The sequence below is a fragment of the Typopeltis vanoorti genome, chromosome 13 (genome assembly GCF_054136105.1).
Source record: "Typopeltis vanoorti isolate ZY-2024b chromosome 13, IOZ_Tvanoo_1.0, whole genome shotgun sequence".
In the NCBI taxonomy this organism is placed as follows: domain Eukaryota; kingdom Metazoa; phylum Arthropoda; class Arachnida; order Uropygi; family Thelyphonidae; genus Typopeltis; species Typopeltis vanoorti.
Window position 1 is genome coordinate 36,478,898 of NC_143561.1, and position 16,798 is coordinate 36,495,695.

Sequence of the window (16,798 nt, forward strand, 5' to 3'; positions counted from 1 at the left end):
GCAGAAGTCATGTTTCCATATACAAGTAGTCAAAATGTGTCTTACCTTATTACTAAAATACTCTGGATTAGAGATAGATGTTGAAAGTTTTTTCACTTGGTTATATTATAAATTAAAGATGCCAAGAAATTATATTCTTGGTTTTATCCTTTATTCAAGTGTAGATATGTGTGTTGCATTATGGGATACTAAAGCAATTGATGTGAAGTAATTAGATTCTATATACAAGTAGCCCAGTCAAGAAGTTACTTCACGTGAAAACTTTGTTTGCTTACATTTGGATAAAAGATGAAATCAAGAATATAATTGCTTGGCATCTTTAATTTATAATATAACCAAGTGAAAAAACTTTCAATACCATGCCGCTTAAAAAATGTGAAGTGGCTTGAAAAAGTTCCATGTTTGGTCTAGATCTAGAGCAAGGTCTCTGAATTTCCTAACTTCTAACCTTCTTATAGATTCTAATGTACATGATTGTAATAGATTTATAACCTGTTTAGGACTGGATTCTCATTTTAAAAAATACCTTAATCTTTATCACCAAGGAAGAATCTAAACCCCACAGGCATATGTCATTCATCCATTGACCTTGGATAATTTAACCCAGGTTTCTGGCATATTTGCAATAACGTCTTCCACTTAATTAGAAAAGATTGCATTTTACTTTGTGGAGAATATATTCATCATCATCATAATCAATCCTTATCCATCCACTGCTGGGTGATGATCTTCTTCATATTTTTCCACATTTCTCTGTCTCTTGCCCATAAGCTCCATTTGTTTCCCATTGAATGATGTAGTTCATCTATCCAACTTGTTGATGGTCTACCAAGTTTTCTTGAACCTTCTTGTGCTTGCTATTCTGTACAAATTTTTGTACATTGGTTTTTTCCCTGTCTTGCAATGATGTCCTGCCCATCTCCATTTTTTTTTAATTTCTTTAATGATGTCTTTTAATCATGTTTTTTTCCTGATATCTATGTTTTTTACTTTGTTTTCTTTTTATATCTAACATTGATCTTTCCATGTTTCTCTATGCAGCTCCTAATTTATTTTCCAGTCTTCTTGTGATGCTCCAAGTTTCTGCTCCATATGTCTTGTGATGCATTGTTCAATTTTTTTTCTTTTTAGACAGATAGATATGTTTTCTTGAGAAATTTTGTTGTATTTTCCAAATTGTCTCCATCCCTGGTTTATTCTTTGTTTTATTTCATGCTCCCAGTTTTTATCTATGTTAATTATTTGACCTAGATATTTGAATTTAGTTGCATTTTCTATTTCTTTGTGATTTATTTCTCTCTTTTGTTGTAGTTTGTATTTTTGTTGTACATTATTTTAGTTTTATCAATATTTATGTTGAGATCAGACTTGTTGCTTTCTGTACTTAATTCTTTAATCATTTCTTTTAACTCTTCAGGTATTTTAGAAAATAGTACAATGTCATATACAAATCTTAAATTGCTTAAATATTGACCATTTATTCTGATACCTTTTTTTTTTTCCTCAATTTAGATTTTTAAATATTTCTTTTGGGCAAGCATTGAATATTATTATTCAGGCCTCCATGGAGTCAAAAGACTCATTGCAGGAGGTCCTTTCCTAGAAAACACAAAGTCTATCATACCACTCCTTAAACTCATTGACCGTTCTCGCTCTCACCACTCTATCAGGCAATGCATTCCACGGTTCAACCACCCTCCATGCAAAGAAACTACTCCTCACCCTCTTGCTCACAGCTTCCTTTTGTAACTTCCAGGGATGGCCCCTTGTCATTACTCCTTCCCGCTGTTCAACCAAGTGGAAGAACTATCTATTGTCAAACCTGTAACCACCTCTCAACAGTTTAAAAGTCTTAATCATATCACCTCTCCTTCTTCTATCTACCAAACTCTGCAGTCCACATTCTCTCAGCCGATCCTCATAACTAACATTGTACAATCCTGAAACCATCTTTGTTACCTGCCTCTGTACCCTTTCTACAGTTAATTTATCCCCCTTCAAATCCTGGGGACCAAATCCGAGAACAATAGTCTAAGTGTGGTCTGATCAGGGTCTTATACAATGGAATGATAACTGTTTTATCTCTGCAGATCAGCATCCTTCTCAGTATTGCAGCAATCCTCTGGGTTACCTTCACCACCTTCGCAATATGTCTCCTGAATTTCAGGTTTCTATCAATCATCAACCCCAGATCTCTTGTCTCCCCTACTTCCTCCAACAATTCCATTATTGGTGACATTGTATCTCATTGTCTTATTCCTCTGTCTATTTTAATTTTTGCTTTTAGATTATTTAATTGCGTATTACTTGTTGCATTCTGGTATTAGTTGTATGTATGGTTTTTCAATACCTTGGTTATTTAGTGTCTCTATTATTGCTTTTCTTTCTATTGTATCAAATGCTTTTTCATAATCAATAAATGCCATACAAAGTGGCATATTGTATTCATTTGTTTTTTCTATTATCAGGTTAATAGTTTGGAGGTGATCATTAGTTGAATATCCACTTCTGAATCCTGCTTGGTCTTTTGTTTTTCATCCTATTGGCTAGTATTTTGGTGAACAATTTATACATTGTGAAAGCAGGCTGATTAGTCTGTATTTTTTTTAGATCTGTATGATCTCTTTTTTGTATATTAAGACAAACCCAGTCATCTGGGATTTTAGATATTGTCAAGCATTTGAACATTTTTTAATAATTCTCTTCCTTCATGTCTTATCATCTTCTTCTTTGAGTGCCATCTCCTATCGGAGGTTGGCGACCACCTTGGCAAATTTTGAGCGATTCTCAGCTATTTTGAGCAGTCTCTCAGAGTTCATACCAGTCCACTGTCTGATATCTGCCAGCCAAGATTTTCTTCATCTTCCTTGTCCTCTTCTTCCATTTATCTTCCCTTTTATAATCAATTGAAGTATCTTATATTTTTCATTACGAAGTAGGTGACCAAGATATGCAGTTTTCCTTCTTTTTATGGTATCTAAAAGTTCACGTGATTTCCCCATTTGTTTCAGTACTTCCTGATTGGACGTTTTTGCTGTCCATGGGATTTTTAACATTCGTCTGTATAACCACATTTCAAAGGCTTCAAGTCTTTTTATTGATGTTGTCTTCAAGGTCCAAGTTTCTGCACCATACAGCAGTCTAGTACCAGGTTTTTATTATTTGGCATTTCTTTTAAAGCTTTTTCTATTTCTTCAATCAACATTGATGATACTTCTATATTGTAATGGAAAATATATTACTGTTTATATAATTATGAATCATTGCCTGATGTGAGATCATTACCCTGTTTATTGGAGATTATTTTATTTTTATTGCTGTTAGATCATTTTTTAACTTTTTTAACTGAAAACAGTTCTTCATACTATGGTCTCACATGTAGGACCAGAAGAGGTCCTACATGTTTTTTTTTAAGTCCTCAACTCCTGTGGTATTCAACTCCAGACCTGGAGATTCAAGAAACCATTCTGTGTAAGTTCACCAGCATGCCCTGTAAAGAGAGAGAGTGTCTGAAATCAACCCAAGAGAGAGGGGTTCAAAAAGTGCCTCAAAAAAAGTTCCATGTGTGGTCTCTAGACAGCCTTTAGCCTGTCCAGAACACTATAATAATATAGGCTTATAGCCTTGTTTTGAGGGTGTGATTTACATTAAAAAAAAAAGTAATAAATTTTATATTTGTGTTTTTTTATAGTTTGTCTTGAAAATCCTAAGATATTTCAACTTCTAACCATTCCAGAAAAGAAAAATAACCTCTGATCTCCAGTTTGGTTTGCTGGCTTTGTTCACTGAATGAATAGTGTCTCTGTACTAGTGCTATGGTGCTCATCTATTCCATTTTGAATGGGACAGTTCTCTTTCAAAAAAATTGTCCTACTGTTTCCATACATGCTTTTGGCTTGCTAGTATGCCCTGTTTTTTGATATTCAGTTTTGAAGATGAAATGTTTTCATGTAAATTTCATAAAACAAACATCTATTGCAGAAATAAATAGCATTGTTATATTCTGATAACTTGTAGTCATTATTATCAAAATGTTATCTTTTTTTTCTTTTATTTCCAACCATTTTCCAACACTTTCATAATGAAAACATTCATTTTGAGAATATGAAAATCCTTATTGAATTTATTTTGACACTATCTGGTTTCATTTCTTCAGTAGAACGAGTTTTCTCTTTAGAGAATTTTTTTTATTGAGCAAGGAGAAAAATCAGTTGAACATTGACACAATAAAATCAACGATAATTATTAAAACACATTTCAAAGGAATGAAGTGTGATGATGATATTTATGATCTTGTGCAGAAAGGAAAAACAGTACTAAAAAAAACACATTCTTCTGAAAAGTATGCAAGAGTATTAAACTATGTACTTTAAAAAATTTGTTTTTTTATTATTAAAAAAAATGAATGCCAATTTGATTTTTTTTTATATACTATTTACTGTACATGTTAATTACTTAATATTGTTTTTAACAATTTTAATATTGTTTCCTGATGATGTCTCAGTGATTGAGGTGAAATATAGGATTGATTAAACTTATGTTTAATTATTTATTTATATGTACTGTACTCATTATATTAAACCTTATAATGAATACCATTCCAACTCAGACAGTTATTAAGTGTTGAGGGGAAAAAATATCCCATCTACTGAAGAAATTTTATTTTTTTAACTCCAGTGGCATAATTCTTTAACACTGAGTATCTCAGAAGAAAACTGTAACTGGAGAATATTATTACAAAGACATTTTAGACTCATTTGTGGTGAATAGTTCAAAAGCACTATAGCATATATTTTAGCAGAGTGTGTTTGTAGCATTCTCTTACAGTGGTTTGCTCTTTGAGTTTTCTTTCTAGTTACATTTCTGATATCAAAAGATGAACTACAAAAGTGAGTTATTATATTTATTTTTCTGGATACCATGGGTAAGTATAAAGGTTAAATAATTTCCAAATTAGAACATTGAGACTCAGGGTAAATAATCATTATAGGAAACTTCAACTATATGAACAACAATTAGAAAGTGGACCTGGGGATGGAAAGAAATGGAATTTATGCAGATGTTGAGAGATAATCACCTGAAACAGGTGATTTGGTGGAAGGTACCAAGAGTTTCATAGTATCAGATCTGATGATGGCACTAGAGAATTGTTCATAACCAAGATAACCACTTTGCCTCTAACCTGCAGAGACTGATCATGCAGTCTTCACCTGGGAAGGGACTAAGCATATGGAATTGTCAGTTAAGAAGTGGTATATGAGGAACTACAAAAATGTGATTATGACAATCTCAGGAGGCAGCTTTTAGCAGTGTTATGTTCAAGAAACTGCAAAGAAAGAATATTAGTAATATGTGGGAAATGGTCAATGGATATTTAAGCAAAGCAGTATCTGATTGCATATCTAAGGTTAGGTAGAGAAATCAGGTGGGAGTAATAAATAGATGAGTAGTGTCATTAAGTAAAAGCCACAAAAGAAGAAAATGTTAGGAAGGGTATATAAGGTGAAAGATGATTGGCAGGTTCATGAACAGTGTAAGCAGTACTGGCAAAAAGAGTAATCAGCATGGTGAGATAGTCAAAATATCACAGGAAAAGGCCAAAGAACATAAGAACTTATGTTCTTACCTAGTATTATAGGTAAGAACATACATATGATCCGATATCCAAATGTAAGCATGAACATTAAGTAACTTCACAATTAATCAACTTATATATAAAGGTTATATATATATATATACTTATATATAAACCTGAGTATTTCGCAATAGGTAAAGGGGTGTGACAAGGATGTATTTTATCTCTGTACCTGTTTAACTTGTACAGTGAATGCATTTTAAGAATGGCAGGGCTGGAGGAGTCTCCAGTTGGAATTAAAATTGGTGAAAAAAATATTGATAATTTGAGGTATGCAGATGATATCACCTTGCTAGCAGAATGCAAAGAAGATTTAAAGGAACTTATTATGAAAGTTAAAGAAGAAAGCACTAAATATGGTCTTAAACTTAACCTCAAAAAGACAAAAGTTATGGCAACATGCGAACTTAATGATTTTGAAGTAGATGGGAAGAAAATGGAAGCAGTTAACAATTTTGTGTTCCTAGGATCCCGAATTGATAAAGATGGTTATGGTACCGAAGAAGTTAGAAGAAGATTATTACTTGGAAAAAAAGCAATGACAAATTTAAGCAAGATCTTTAAAGATAAAGATATTAGCCTCACAACAAAAATCAGAAACCTGAAAGCAATGGTATTCCCTGTGGTGCTGTATGGATGTGAAAGAAGGAAGATAGATGCATTTGAATTATGTGTTTGGAGACGCTTACTAAGAATACCATGGACTGCAAAGCAAACCAATAAATCACTGATAGACAAAATAAAGCCAGATTGCTCCCTTGAAGCTAGCTATAATCATCAAGCAAAAATTGTCATACTTCGGACATATTATGCGAGCAAATGACAGTCTGGAAAAGATGATGATGCTTGCTAAAGTTGATGGAAGCAGGAGAAGAGGAAGACCAAGAATTAGATGGGTGGATGGAGTTAAAGAAGCAACTGGAGTGCTCTTGGCGGTTCTGAAAGACAAGATCAGAGACAGATCGGGATGAAGAGTGTATGTTCGTGGAGTCGCCAGGAGTCGGAAACGATTCAATGGATCATAACAACAACAATATAAAGGCTGTTGATTTCACATCAGATACCATGCAAAAACATTAAGGAGTCACTGCCCAGAACAGTTTCAACCTTTATTAAGGATTTCACTGGTTCAGTATCTTCAGGGTTCCAAATACTCATAAGTGACCTAGAAAAGATCACTTACTCATATAACTCTTTGCTACACCCAAAACACTATGCCAAACCTCAGCCCACTACAGCTGCAAGCAACATCCACCACCATACCAGCCTACTGTTCTACAAGAGGCTCCCTTCATCACAGTTCCCAGATGAACTTGATTAAAATGTCATCACTTGGAGCCAGACTCAAGAAGATACCAAGGTTAAATAATGCAGAAATCATATATTTTCCATATACAAGTAGAAAATGATGAGTCCATAAACTATGAATTGCCTGACCAAAAAGAATAATAATAATATATATCAACTTTTATACACACACAATTTTACATCACTCCCCTTTTCTAACATAAGTAGTAATGCTGAAATAAAGTTTAATTATATGCAATATCCAAATGTATTTTGGAATTTAACATCAGTATAGTTTCAAAAGGGAAAAAAAACTGTTTTAATTATCATAAGATTGAAAATTTTTAATGTCGTTTATATTAAACGAAACCCTGATCACATTGGATTGGATTACATAATAGCTAGTATTTTTTACTTTCAGAAGTCTCCATCATCAACAAGATGTTGCACCATCAGTTGCTGAGCAAGGACCTCCAGGTGTGGGAGCAGGAGATGGCTCTATGAGCCAGTACGGTCATCCATTGCCTCCTGGAGGGCTTCTTACTTCTCAAGCAAAACCTGAAGGGTTAGACTATAGTATACCTAGATCAGGGGAAGTGTATCCATCTGTAGTTCCAAGGGCACATTTACCAGGTAATATTTTAAAAAATTTCTGAAAAGTTGAAAACTAAATTTCTGAAAATGAAATGCTGGTCATAATTACTAAATAATTGCATCATAGTATTTTTTTTTTTTTTTTTTTCATTTTTACTTACAGAAATCCTTTGTATATAATTTTCCCTCATATAAGAATTAAAAAAAAAAACAAGAAACTTTTTCTGTTTTGTTTTTCTTTAGTCATCTTAGTATAGAAATTATTTTGAGAAATAAAATTCTTATATTCCATCAGTATTGAATGTTAGAAAATTTTGACCGTATTATTAAACTTTCTTTTCATCAGTGCTTACCATTAAAGGGAACTTGTAATAATAATATTATTATTATTTAAATTAAGGGAGATGTTAAATCCCACATTATTTTAAAACCGAATAAGAAACTCAAAGATTGGAATCGGAGAGTTTCATGCCGAAACTTTTATACTTTTATAGTTTTTTATACTGCCGATACTTTTATAGTTTAATATACTATTTTCGGCATGAAACTGTCTGATTCCAATCTTTGAGTTTCTTATTCGATTTTAAAACAATGTGGGATTTAATATCCCCTTAATTAAAATAATGTTTATATCACTGAAATGAAGCCTGTTGGCTCTTTATATTTAAGTAACTTAATGGGGCACCTTTTTTGACAACTCGTATAGCAGAGTATATAAGTTCTTTTCGCTATACCCTTTGGTATTAATTTGGTCTAGCTACTCACTGATGAATCCTCAATAAAGGCTGAAACTGATCTGGGTAGTGATCTCCCACCATAATGTAATAACAGCATACATTTCCTAGGAAATGTGTTTTTACATTATGGAAAATACCAAGAATAGCAATCAGAACTTTACCCACCTTTGCTGTGAGTTGCCCTAGTACATAGTACTAGGGCTACGTACTAGGACTACATTAGCTCACGCTAGTAATCGCCAATACTTTTATAGTTTAATATACTATTTTTGACATGAAACTCTCTGATTCCAATCTTTGAGTTTCTTATTCGGTTTTAAAACAATGTGGGATTTAATATCCCCCTTAATTTAAATAATGTTTATATCGCCGAAATGAAGCCTGTTGACTCTTTATATTTAAGTAATAATATTATTATTATTATTATTTGACACCTCCAGGGAGTCCAAGGACTCATCGAGGGAGGATACCTGTTCTTCAACTCCGTCTTCATCATTCAATCACCAACTGACTGCAACTACACCAACCATCTACCGTCGACCACCACTGGTGTTTCCACAGACAATCGCAAACATCCATGCCCATGGCAGGATTTGAACCCACAGCCTTTTGGCTAGAGAGCGGATATGCTAACCACTCGGCCAACCAGGCTGGCTGTGAAGGTATTTGCCGATTCTTGGTCCTCTGTGAGCTGTTGGCAGCCACTTGCATATCTTTAATGAGAGAAAACTGGACTTGATGTAAAATCATCCCTTGTTCCTTGTTACACTGTTGAGGGTTTTTATCACTTCATCTGACTTCTTGAATGCTCTTGAAAAGAATTAATAATCTATGTGGAGCATTTTGGTTTGTTGCCATAGTACTTTATACAGGTAACCCTCATATAACGCGTATGTTAGGTTCCATAGAAATGCCATGTTATATAAATCGCGTTATGCAAGACTTAGATCACATAGAAAAAGTAGGGTTAGGTTTGGAAATCTTTTTTTTTTTTTAATTATATAAACAATGACATTCAACAAAAACAATATTTTTATTTAATTCAGGTAATTCATGTAAGTTAAGAAAACATAAACTATGAGACAAATACATAGTATAAAATTATAAAAATCACAAATTGTGTATATAAAAATCATAAATTTTTATGTATACAAATCTATATAAATATAAAAATCATAAATTTCATTCCACATAATGCATAAATGTTTTAGACACAATAAAATAAAGCACATATTTTAATCGTCATCACTGTCTTCAGAAATAACATTTTGTAGATATTCTTTAAGTGGCCAGAGGTCGTCACCACTGGAAATCTCTTGGACATCATTTGTATAATTCTCATTGCATACTTCTGCTGGTTTAGTTATCAAGAAGTCAGTAATAAGACTTTGCTTACCACTATGCTTCAATATTTTATTAAGTTCATAATATGGCGCTAAACAAATATCCAATTGTCTCGTGATTTTTCCCAAGTGCTCCATTGAGGGATCATTATCCATAAAATAACTTCCTAACTTTCTTGCCAAGTCCAATCCTGCTAATTTCTTTAAACTGAATTCTTTAACAGATTCATCACAATCAGAATCTTCAGAACTTTTCATGCCATTTGGTTCGATGCCGTCTATTAATTGTATCAGTTCCTCCTCATTTAAATCTATTTCTCCATCAATTAATTCACTAATTTCGTTTTCAACTATATCGCAAAAGCCCTCTCCACCAAAAATGTGTGCGACGTTTATTATACAACTTAGCTCGGCATCCACTGGAGGTACAAAATTTTGTTCCAGAACCGCTTCAGGCCATATTTTTTTCCAGCAAGCATTCAGCGTAGAGGGTTGTAATTCCTTAATGGACAGAGAAATAATTTTCACACAATTCAATATTGAAAACTCTTTCCCCACTTGAGGCAGTGTCATATTTGGATTAGATTCCATTTTTTCCAAAATTAATTGGAATGTTTGCCAAATATAATATGACTTAAATGTTGATATTATTCCTTGGTCAAGTGGTTGAATAAATGAAGTAATATTAGGCGGCAAAAAAGTTATTTTAATATTTGGATGGCTTCAATTTGTTGGGTGGTCTGGTGTGTTATCTAAAATTAGTAGAATTTTGAAGTCCATATTCTTTTTTTTGTGTAACTTTCCACATCGGGTACAAAAACATTTGAAAAACAAATTTTCAAACATGCTAGCTGTAACCCATGCCTTTTTGTTGGCCTGACAATAAACAGGTATTCTTTCATTGCACGAGGATTTGTGGATTGGTTAATAAACATTGGTTTTGTCATGTAATCACCTGATGCATTACTACAAAACAGTAGAGTAATTCTATCTTTGGAAACTTTGAATCCAGGAGCTGATCTTTCATTTTTCGAAATATAGGTGCATTTTGGCATTTTTTCTAATATAACCCAGATTCATCCGATTGAACACCTCATCTGCACTATAACCACCTTCTTCAATGATTTTTTAAAGTTCTGCTGAGTATTTCCGGGCAGCTTCAATGTCTGCTGATGCTGATTCTCCCTGGATTTGAACACGTTCATTGATAACCACGCGATATCGCATGATACAAGTTCTCACCCGTTGGCCGATCATGCGTTATCGCGTGGATGTCGCTATCAAATAAAAAAAAATTGGCCGCCACATGAAATTCCAATTTTCAGCTTGGCAATGAACGTGCTAAGATTATACAAAGAAAACTGCTTTTTAAAGTTTTCGAACCAACCCTTACTGGCACAAAATCCATGCTGAGAGATTTCTTCTGAAGAATCTTGATCAAGTTCTTTTAAATGTTTATAAACTTTGAGAGCTTTTCCCTTAATAAGGTGTCCATCCAAAGGAATTTTCTTTTGAGTGTAATCTTCTATCCAAATCATTAAAGATTTCTCCAATTTTTCTATTAGAATATCGCATACACGAGCAACACGCTTTGCACTTACCGTTGACCCAGCAATAACACTTTCTTGGATTTTATGTTCGTTTTGTTTGATTGTTAGAATTGTTGATTCATTTAAATTCAGAGTCCTTGCAACGATTCCTGGTTTTTCTCCAATTTTCAACCGATCCAAGATTTTAATTTTTTCTTCGAGAGAAATTAATTTCCTCTTCGATGTTGGTTTTTTTCCCCTTTTGTTGCAGTTTTAGTGCCCATTACAATAAAAATAAACTTTTACATAAAAAAAAAGCATTACATATGTATGTAACTCACCAGAAAATAAACTGCTCAGCTTGAGAATAACACACTTATGATTTTTAATGTGCTTTCCTGGCAGAAAACAAAAACAATTTTCAACAATAAACACTTTTACGGTAAACCCTAGATGGCGAACCTATGGCACTCGTGCCAGAGGTGGCACATCAACAATTTACAGGTGATATCCTTTTATATGCGTATAAATTATTCAACTTTTTTTTTATTATTACAATACGCACAAGTTGAACTTTGTTTTACATGAGAGAGCAGCTATAAAACGTGCATATGATTGGTGCAGTATTAACAAAAAATCGCGGGATCCAAAGACAAAGGCAACCGACAAGTGTTGAGTTGAAATGCCAATTCTCTTCAATCGAATTCCATAACATCTGAAACTGTCATAACAACATTCACTATTAGTTTTAACACATTCACGACAGGGTGTAATTTATCGTTCCGACGGATCTTCTCATTACCAACTGGCTCAACTCACACAAAGTTTCGACCCTTCGTTGAATTTTATGGCTGCTTGTTTGCATTTAAGATGGTAGGCGAACTCACACACTCATTATATGGCATGTTTCAATTCTTGGTAGAATTTTATTTGAAGTTAGCTTTTGTGATCTGTCATAATGACATCGAGAATTTCAAATGCAATAAAACAAACACTTATTTCATAATTGAAATATTGGACAATAGTTTTTAGTTAGATACTGTGTTTCAGTGCAACATATGGTTTTGCTTGAGTCCATACAGCATAGTTTCTGTGAGAGGGGGACATGTGATTCATTAGTTAGCGCTGTTTTTATTCCAGCTGTCTCTAATTGCACTATTTGTTGAGAATTACACAGACTGCAAAAGCCTCTGTACAGTACCTTATTCAGGGATACAATAAAACTAAATTCGATACTTATAACTACTTGCGTGATATGGGCAGACACAAATTTAACGAAGATAAAATTTGATTTTTTTAAGTCCCGTGGTGAAAAATATATGAAAAAAAATAAAGGGTTACTAGAAATTGCAGACCGCGTTCTATCGAAACCTCGTTGAACAAGGGTTACTACCATTTGTAGACCACGTTATATCGAAACTCGTTGTATAAGTACCGTGTTATACGAGGGTTGTATATAGTTTTGGTTGTGTGTGCTGCCAATCCTGATATTTATTTTCTTTTGTTCTCCACATCCTTGATGTGTTCAGACTTGTGTTTCTCTCCTGCCTTGTCTGTGTCTGTCCAGTGTAACACAACCCACAGGTATACAGTTGATCTTGTAGACACCAAGTTTTTTAACTAGCAGATGGAAAGGTTTGGGAAGTTTTAGGAGATTGGAGAATTTGTTGAGGGGTAGAAGCAACTGTCATATTTTGTTGTTGTAGTAACCTTGATATCTTATCTGTGACTGCTGACCTTAGTATATATAGGGGAGAATCATCGTTCTTCTGAAATTTTGCATTTGATGTTCATCTGACTGTTTTTTTTTGTGATGGGTAGTGATGGGAATGGCATGCAAGTAACTTATTCGTCCAATGTTTCTGGCTTTCTGCTGAGAAATTGAGTGTTTTCTGCTCAGACACTTCTACGAGTGTGTCTAAAAATGGTAAAGACTTGTTGACTTGAAATTCCAAATTGAATTTAATATGAGGGTGAATGTTATTAAGCTACATACAAATTCTTCTAATTAGATAGTACAGCCATGCCAAACAATGAATATGTCAACACATCTGGACTAAACATTAGGTCGTGTTTTCCACTGTAAGACTTTCTCTTCAAGCCACTCCATGAACAAATTTGTTAACAGAGGAGAAAGGGAAGAACTTATTGCCAGTCCTTCCTTCTGTTCAAAATATTCCTGTTGGAATTTGAAAAAATGCTATTTATACGTTTGAGGAAATCTACAGTGTTTGGTGGAAATAGATCCTGTAGTAATTAATAATTTTGCTTTCTTATAATTAATTTTTAGGCTGTACTGTGTGAAAATTTCTTCCATCTAATGTATGGTTTCTGCTCTTGGAACATTAAACAATAATGCCTTGGCTTGCAATTAGATCAGTAGGTTCTACTGTAATGGCTTTGATGCATTCTGTGAAATTCATCATGTACTTTATAAAAGAAGTTGTCTTGCTGACATGAGAGCTTAGCAGGTTTGCTAGATTTCTAGATGGCAATGAAATTGGAGAATACCTTGCATCCACAATGGGTTTCAGTGGCAACCCTGCTTTTGGAACCAGGATGTCTTGAAATGAGCTGTTTTTGGGTATCTTTGGGCCATTGTAGCATGTCTTTGATCATATTATTTGTTTTATTATGAGAATGACTGGGTTGTGATTGAGTTTAATATAGATGTTCTCATCATTCATTAGAATTTGCATTTTTTTCTTTGTATTCTGCAGAATTCTTAATAACCATTGTGTTGCCTCTATCCACTTTCAGAACTTTGATGATCTCATCCTGTTTAGTATTTTGTAGAGTTATTTGAGCCATTTTTGGAGTGTATTTACCAACTGGTTTCACTTGAAGAAGCATAGAAGCTGTTTGAATGTGGAGAAAATATGCCATGTCTTTAGGAACTCTTTGAGGGTCTTTCTCCACATTGACCATGAAAACCAGTGTTGGGATCCTACTTGGTGATAACCAAAACTGAAAGGTTTCAGTTTTGGTTATCACCAAGTAGGGGATAACTTGGGGATGTTGATGACTATTTTATTTTAGGGTAAATAATACATGAAACAACTGGCATTTGAAATAGTTTATTATTTTGGAATTGTGAAATTCATATGTTTCACATCATTAGAAGAAATAAGTGAATAAACAAAAAAAAATACATTAAAAATCAGATTACACATAGATAACATTTACTGTGAAATATTTGAAAACATGAATAACAGAAAGGAAAATATCCATGTGCTATGAAGATATTTGCTTATTCATGTTCCTCTGCAAGCTGCTGGCAGCCATATATGTTGTGTTTAATGAGAGATCACTTGATTTAAAATCATCCCTTGTTTCTCGTTGCACTGTTGAGGGTGTTTCATCATTTCAGCTGACTCTGTGAATGCTCTTGGGCATTACTGCAGTGACATAAATAAAACGATCATATGAAAATTTATTGGATATTAATTCCTTATTTATTTATTCTCAAATAGATTTTAAGAAATGAACTAGTCCAAAATAATATCATTTTTTATCTTCTTCTTCGGTGCATCAATCTGAAGATTGGTAATTATAGCAGCACATCATAACATCCTGTCTTGTGACCTCCTTTTTATCTCTTCATAACTCTTAGTGCCAGTTAGCATTATTATGTTATTTATATATGCCAGCCTGGCTGGCCGAGTGGTTAGCGTATTCGCTCTCCAGCCAAAAGGCTGCAGGTTCAAATCCTGCCACGGGCATGGATATTTGTGTTGTCTGCGGAAATACTAGTGTTGGTGGTTGGCGGTAGATGGCGTTGGCGTAGTTGTGGTCAGTTGGTGGATTCAGGGGGTTGAGACAGAGTTGTAGTACAGGTGCCCTCCCTCCCTCGATGAGTCTTTGGACTCCCTGGAGGTGTCTAATAATAATAATAATAATATATGAAATTCTTAGTCTGCCTCGTGGCCTCTTTCCTTCTTCAGTCCCCTCCATTATTTCTGTAATCAGTTTCCCCATGCCTCAAATGGTGTCCAATTAGGCTTTTTCTTCTCTTATTGATGTGTGTCATTAATGACTGCTCTTCATGAGTTATATTTAGAACTTCCTCATTACTTTTCCTTTCTGTCCAACTAATTTTCATCATCTTTCTCCAGCACCAAAGTTCAAATGCCTCCAACTTTTTAATGTCTTGTTTTGTTAGAGTCCAGGCCCCACAACCATATAATGCAATGCTCCATATGTATGTTTTCACTAGCCTTTTTTGAGCTGGATGCTAAGTTCTTTACTGGTAAAAATGTTTAACAAGTGTCTCAGTATCTTTAACAAGTATTAAGGGAAGGGCCACTACCCAGACCAGTTTCAACCGTTATTGAGATCTGAGATACTGATTCAAAGAGTGATGAGAGCTTGGTCCACCTTTGCTACGAGTTGCCAAGGGATGTACCACCTTACCTCAGTCCTGAAGATATTTTCAGGCACAAACTTTGTTTGCTTACACTTGGATAAAGGATTTAACTAAATTTATTATAGTCTAACCAAGTGCAAAGTAAACTTCCAACTTCTTCCTCTAAATCCAGAGTAATTAAAAATAAGGTGGTACACCGGTTGGTAACTCATATAGGTAAATATGACCTCTCCATTGCTTCTGCCTTAGTATCACCACTCAGGGTTTGCCTCCCACTGACGAGACCTCAGTAAAGGTCGAAACCGGTCTGGGTAATGGCCCTTCCTTTAATGCATAGCAGTGTACATGTCTGCAAGGAGATGTGCTTTGCATTATGGGAGATACTGAGACAAGGAGTGATGAGAGCTTGGTCTGCCTTTGCTACGAGTTGCCAAGGGATGTACCACCTTATCTCAGTCCTGAAGATATTTTCAGGCCCAAACTTTGTTTGCTTACACTTGGATAAAGGATTAAACTAAATTTATTATAGTCTAACCAAGTGCAAAATAAACTTCCAAAATCTTTTTTGTATAATTTTCGAAGCATGTGATACTAAGCTTATCGTTCGATGATTTTCACACTTGTTTGCATTATTTACTTTAGGAATGGTGATAGAGCATTGTGTAAAATATTTGGGTACGATTCCAATTTCATAAATATCCTTTATGATCTTGAAAAGGTATGACTTAGTTATGTTTCCTGAGTATTTTATTAATTCTGAAGGAACGTTATCAATGCCTGGTATCTTGTTGGTTGACAATTCATTCAGTGCCCATTCAAATTCATCTCTTAATATAGTTGGACCAATTTCTTCCACATCAAGTCTTGTTTCATCTTCTATAGCTTTGGTGTCTAGATCTTTTCACTATATAGATCTTCTAAGTACTCCTTCCATCTTTCTGAAATTCTTCCTTATCTATAAGTTTATTTTTGATAATTGTACTTCTTGTCTTGTTTTGCTGGCTTATTCCTTTTGTAATGTTATAAGCTTTATCGATTCTCCCAGTCTTTGTTAGATCTTCTATTTCTTTACATTTCTCTGTATACCATTGTTCTTCTGCTTCTTTACACTTTCTATGTATCATATTTTTTATATGTTTATATTTGTCTTTGCGTTCTTCCTTTAGGGAGGGTGTTTTCATTTTTTTATATAATAACTATTTTAACATTTTACAAGTAATGGTTAAAAATGGAAATAATCTTTTACTACATTGTTACACAGTGATTTTTTTGTAATTTGCAAATAACATAAATGAACACTTAAGGTT

General features: G+C 34.0%; 1 protein-coding gene across 5 annotated transcripts in view; it reads left to right on the forward strand.

Annotated features, from left to right (window-relative positions):
* The window catches only part of tgo (Aryl hydrocarbon receptor nuclear translocator homolog tgo), a 439,650-nt gene that overhangs the window by 407,561 nt on the left and 15,291 nt on the right, over positions 1-16,798 (forward strand). For 4 of the 5 annotated variants that reach the window (XM_090402556.1, XM_090402553.1, XM_090402555.1 and 1 more), the window contains one exon: positions 7,344-7,555. In XM_090402556.1, coding sequence (XP_090258682.1) covers positions 7,344-7,555 — 212 coding nt within the window. The remainder of the gene's footprint in view (positions 1-7,343; positions 7,556-16,798) is intronic. The other variant, XM_090402554.1, reaches the window with a different exon arrangement.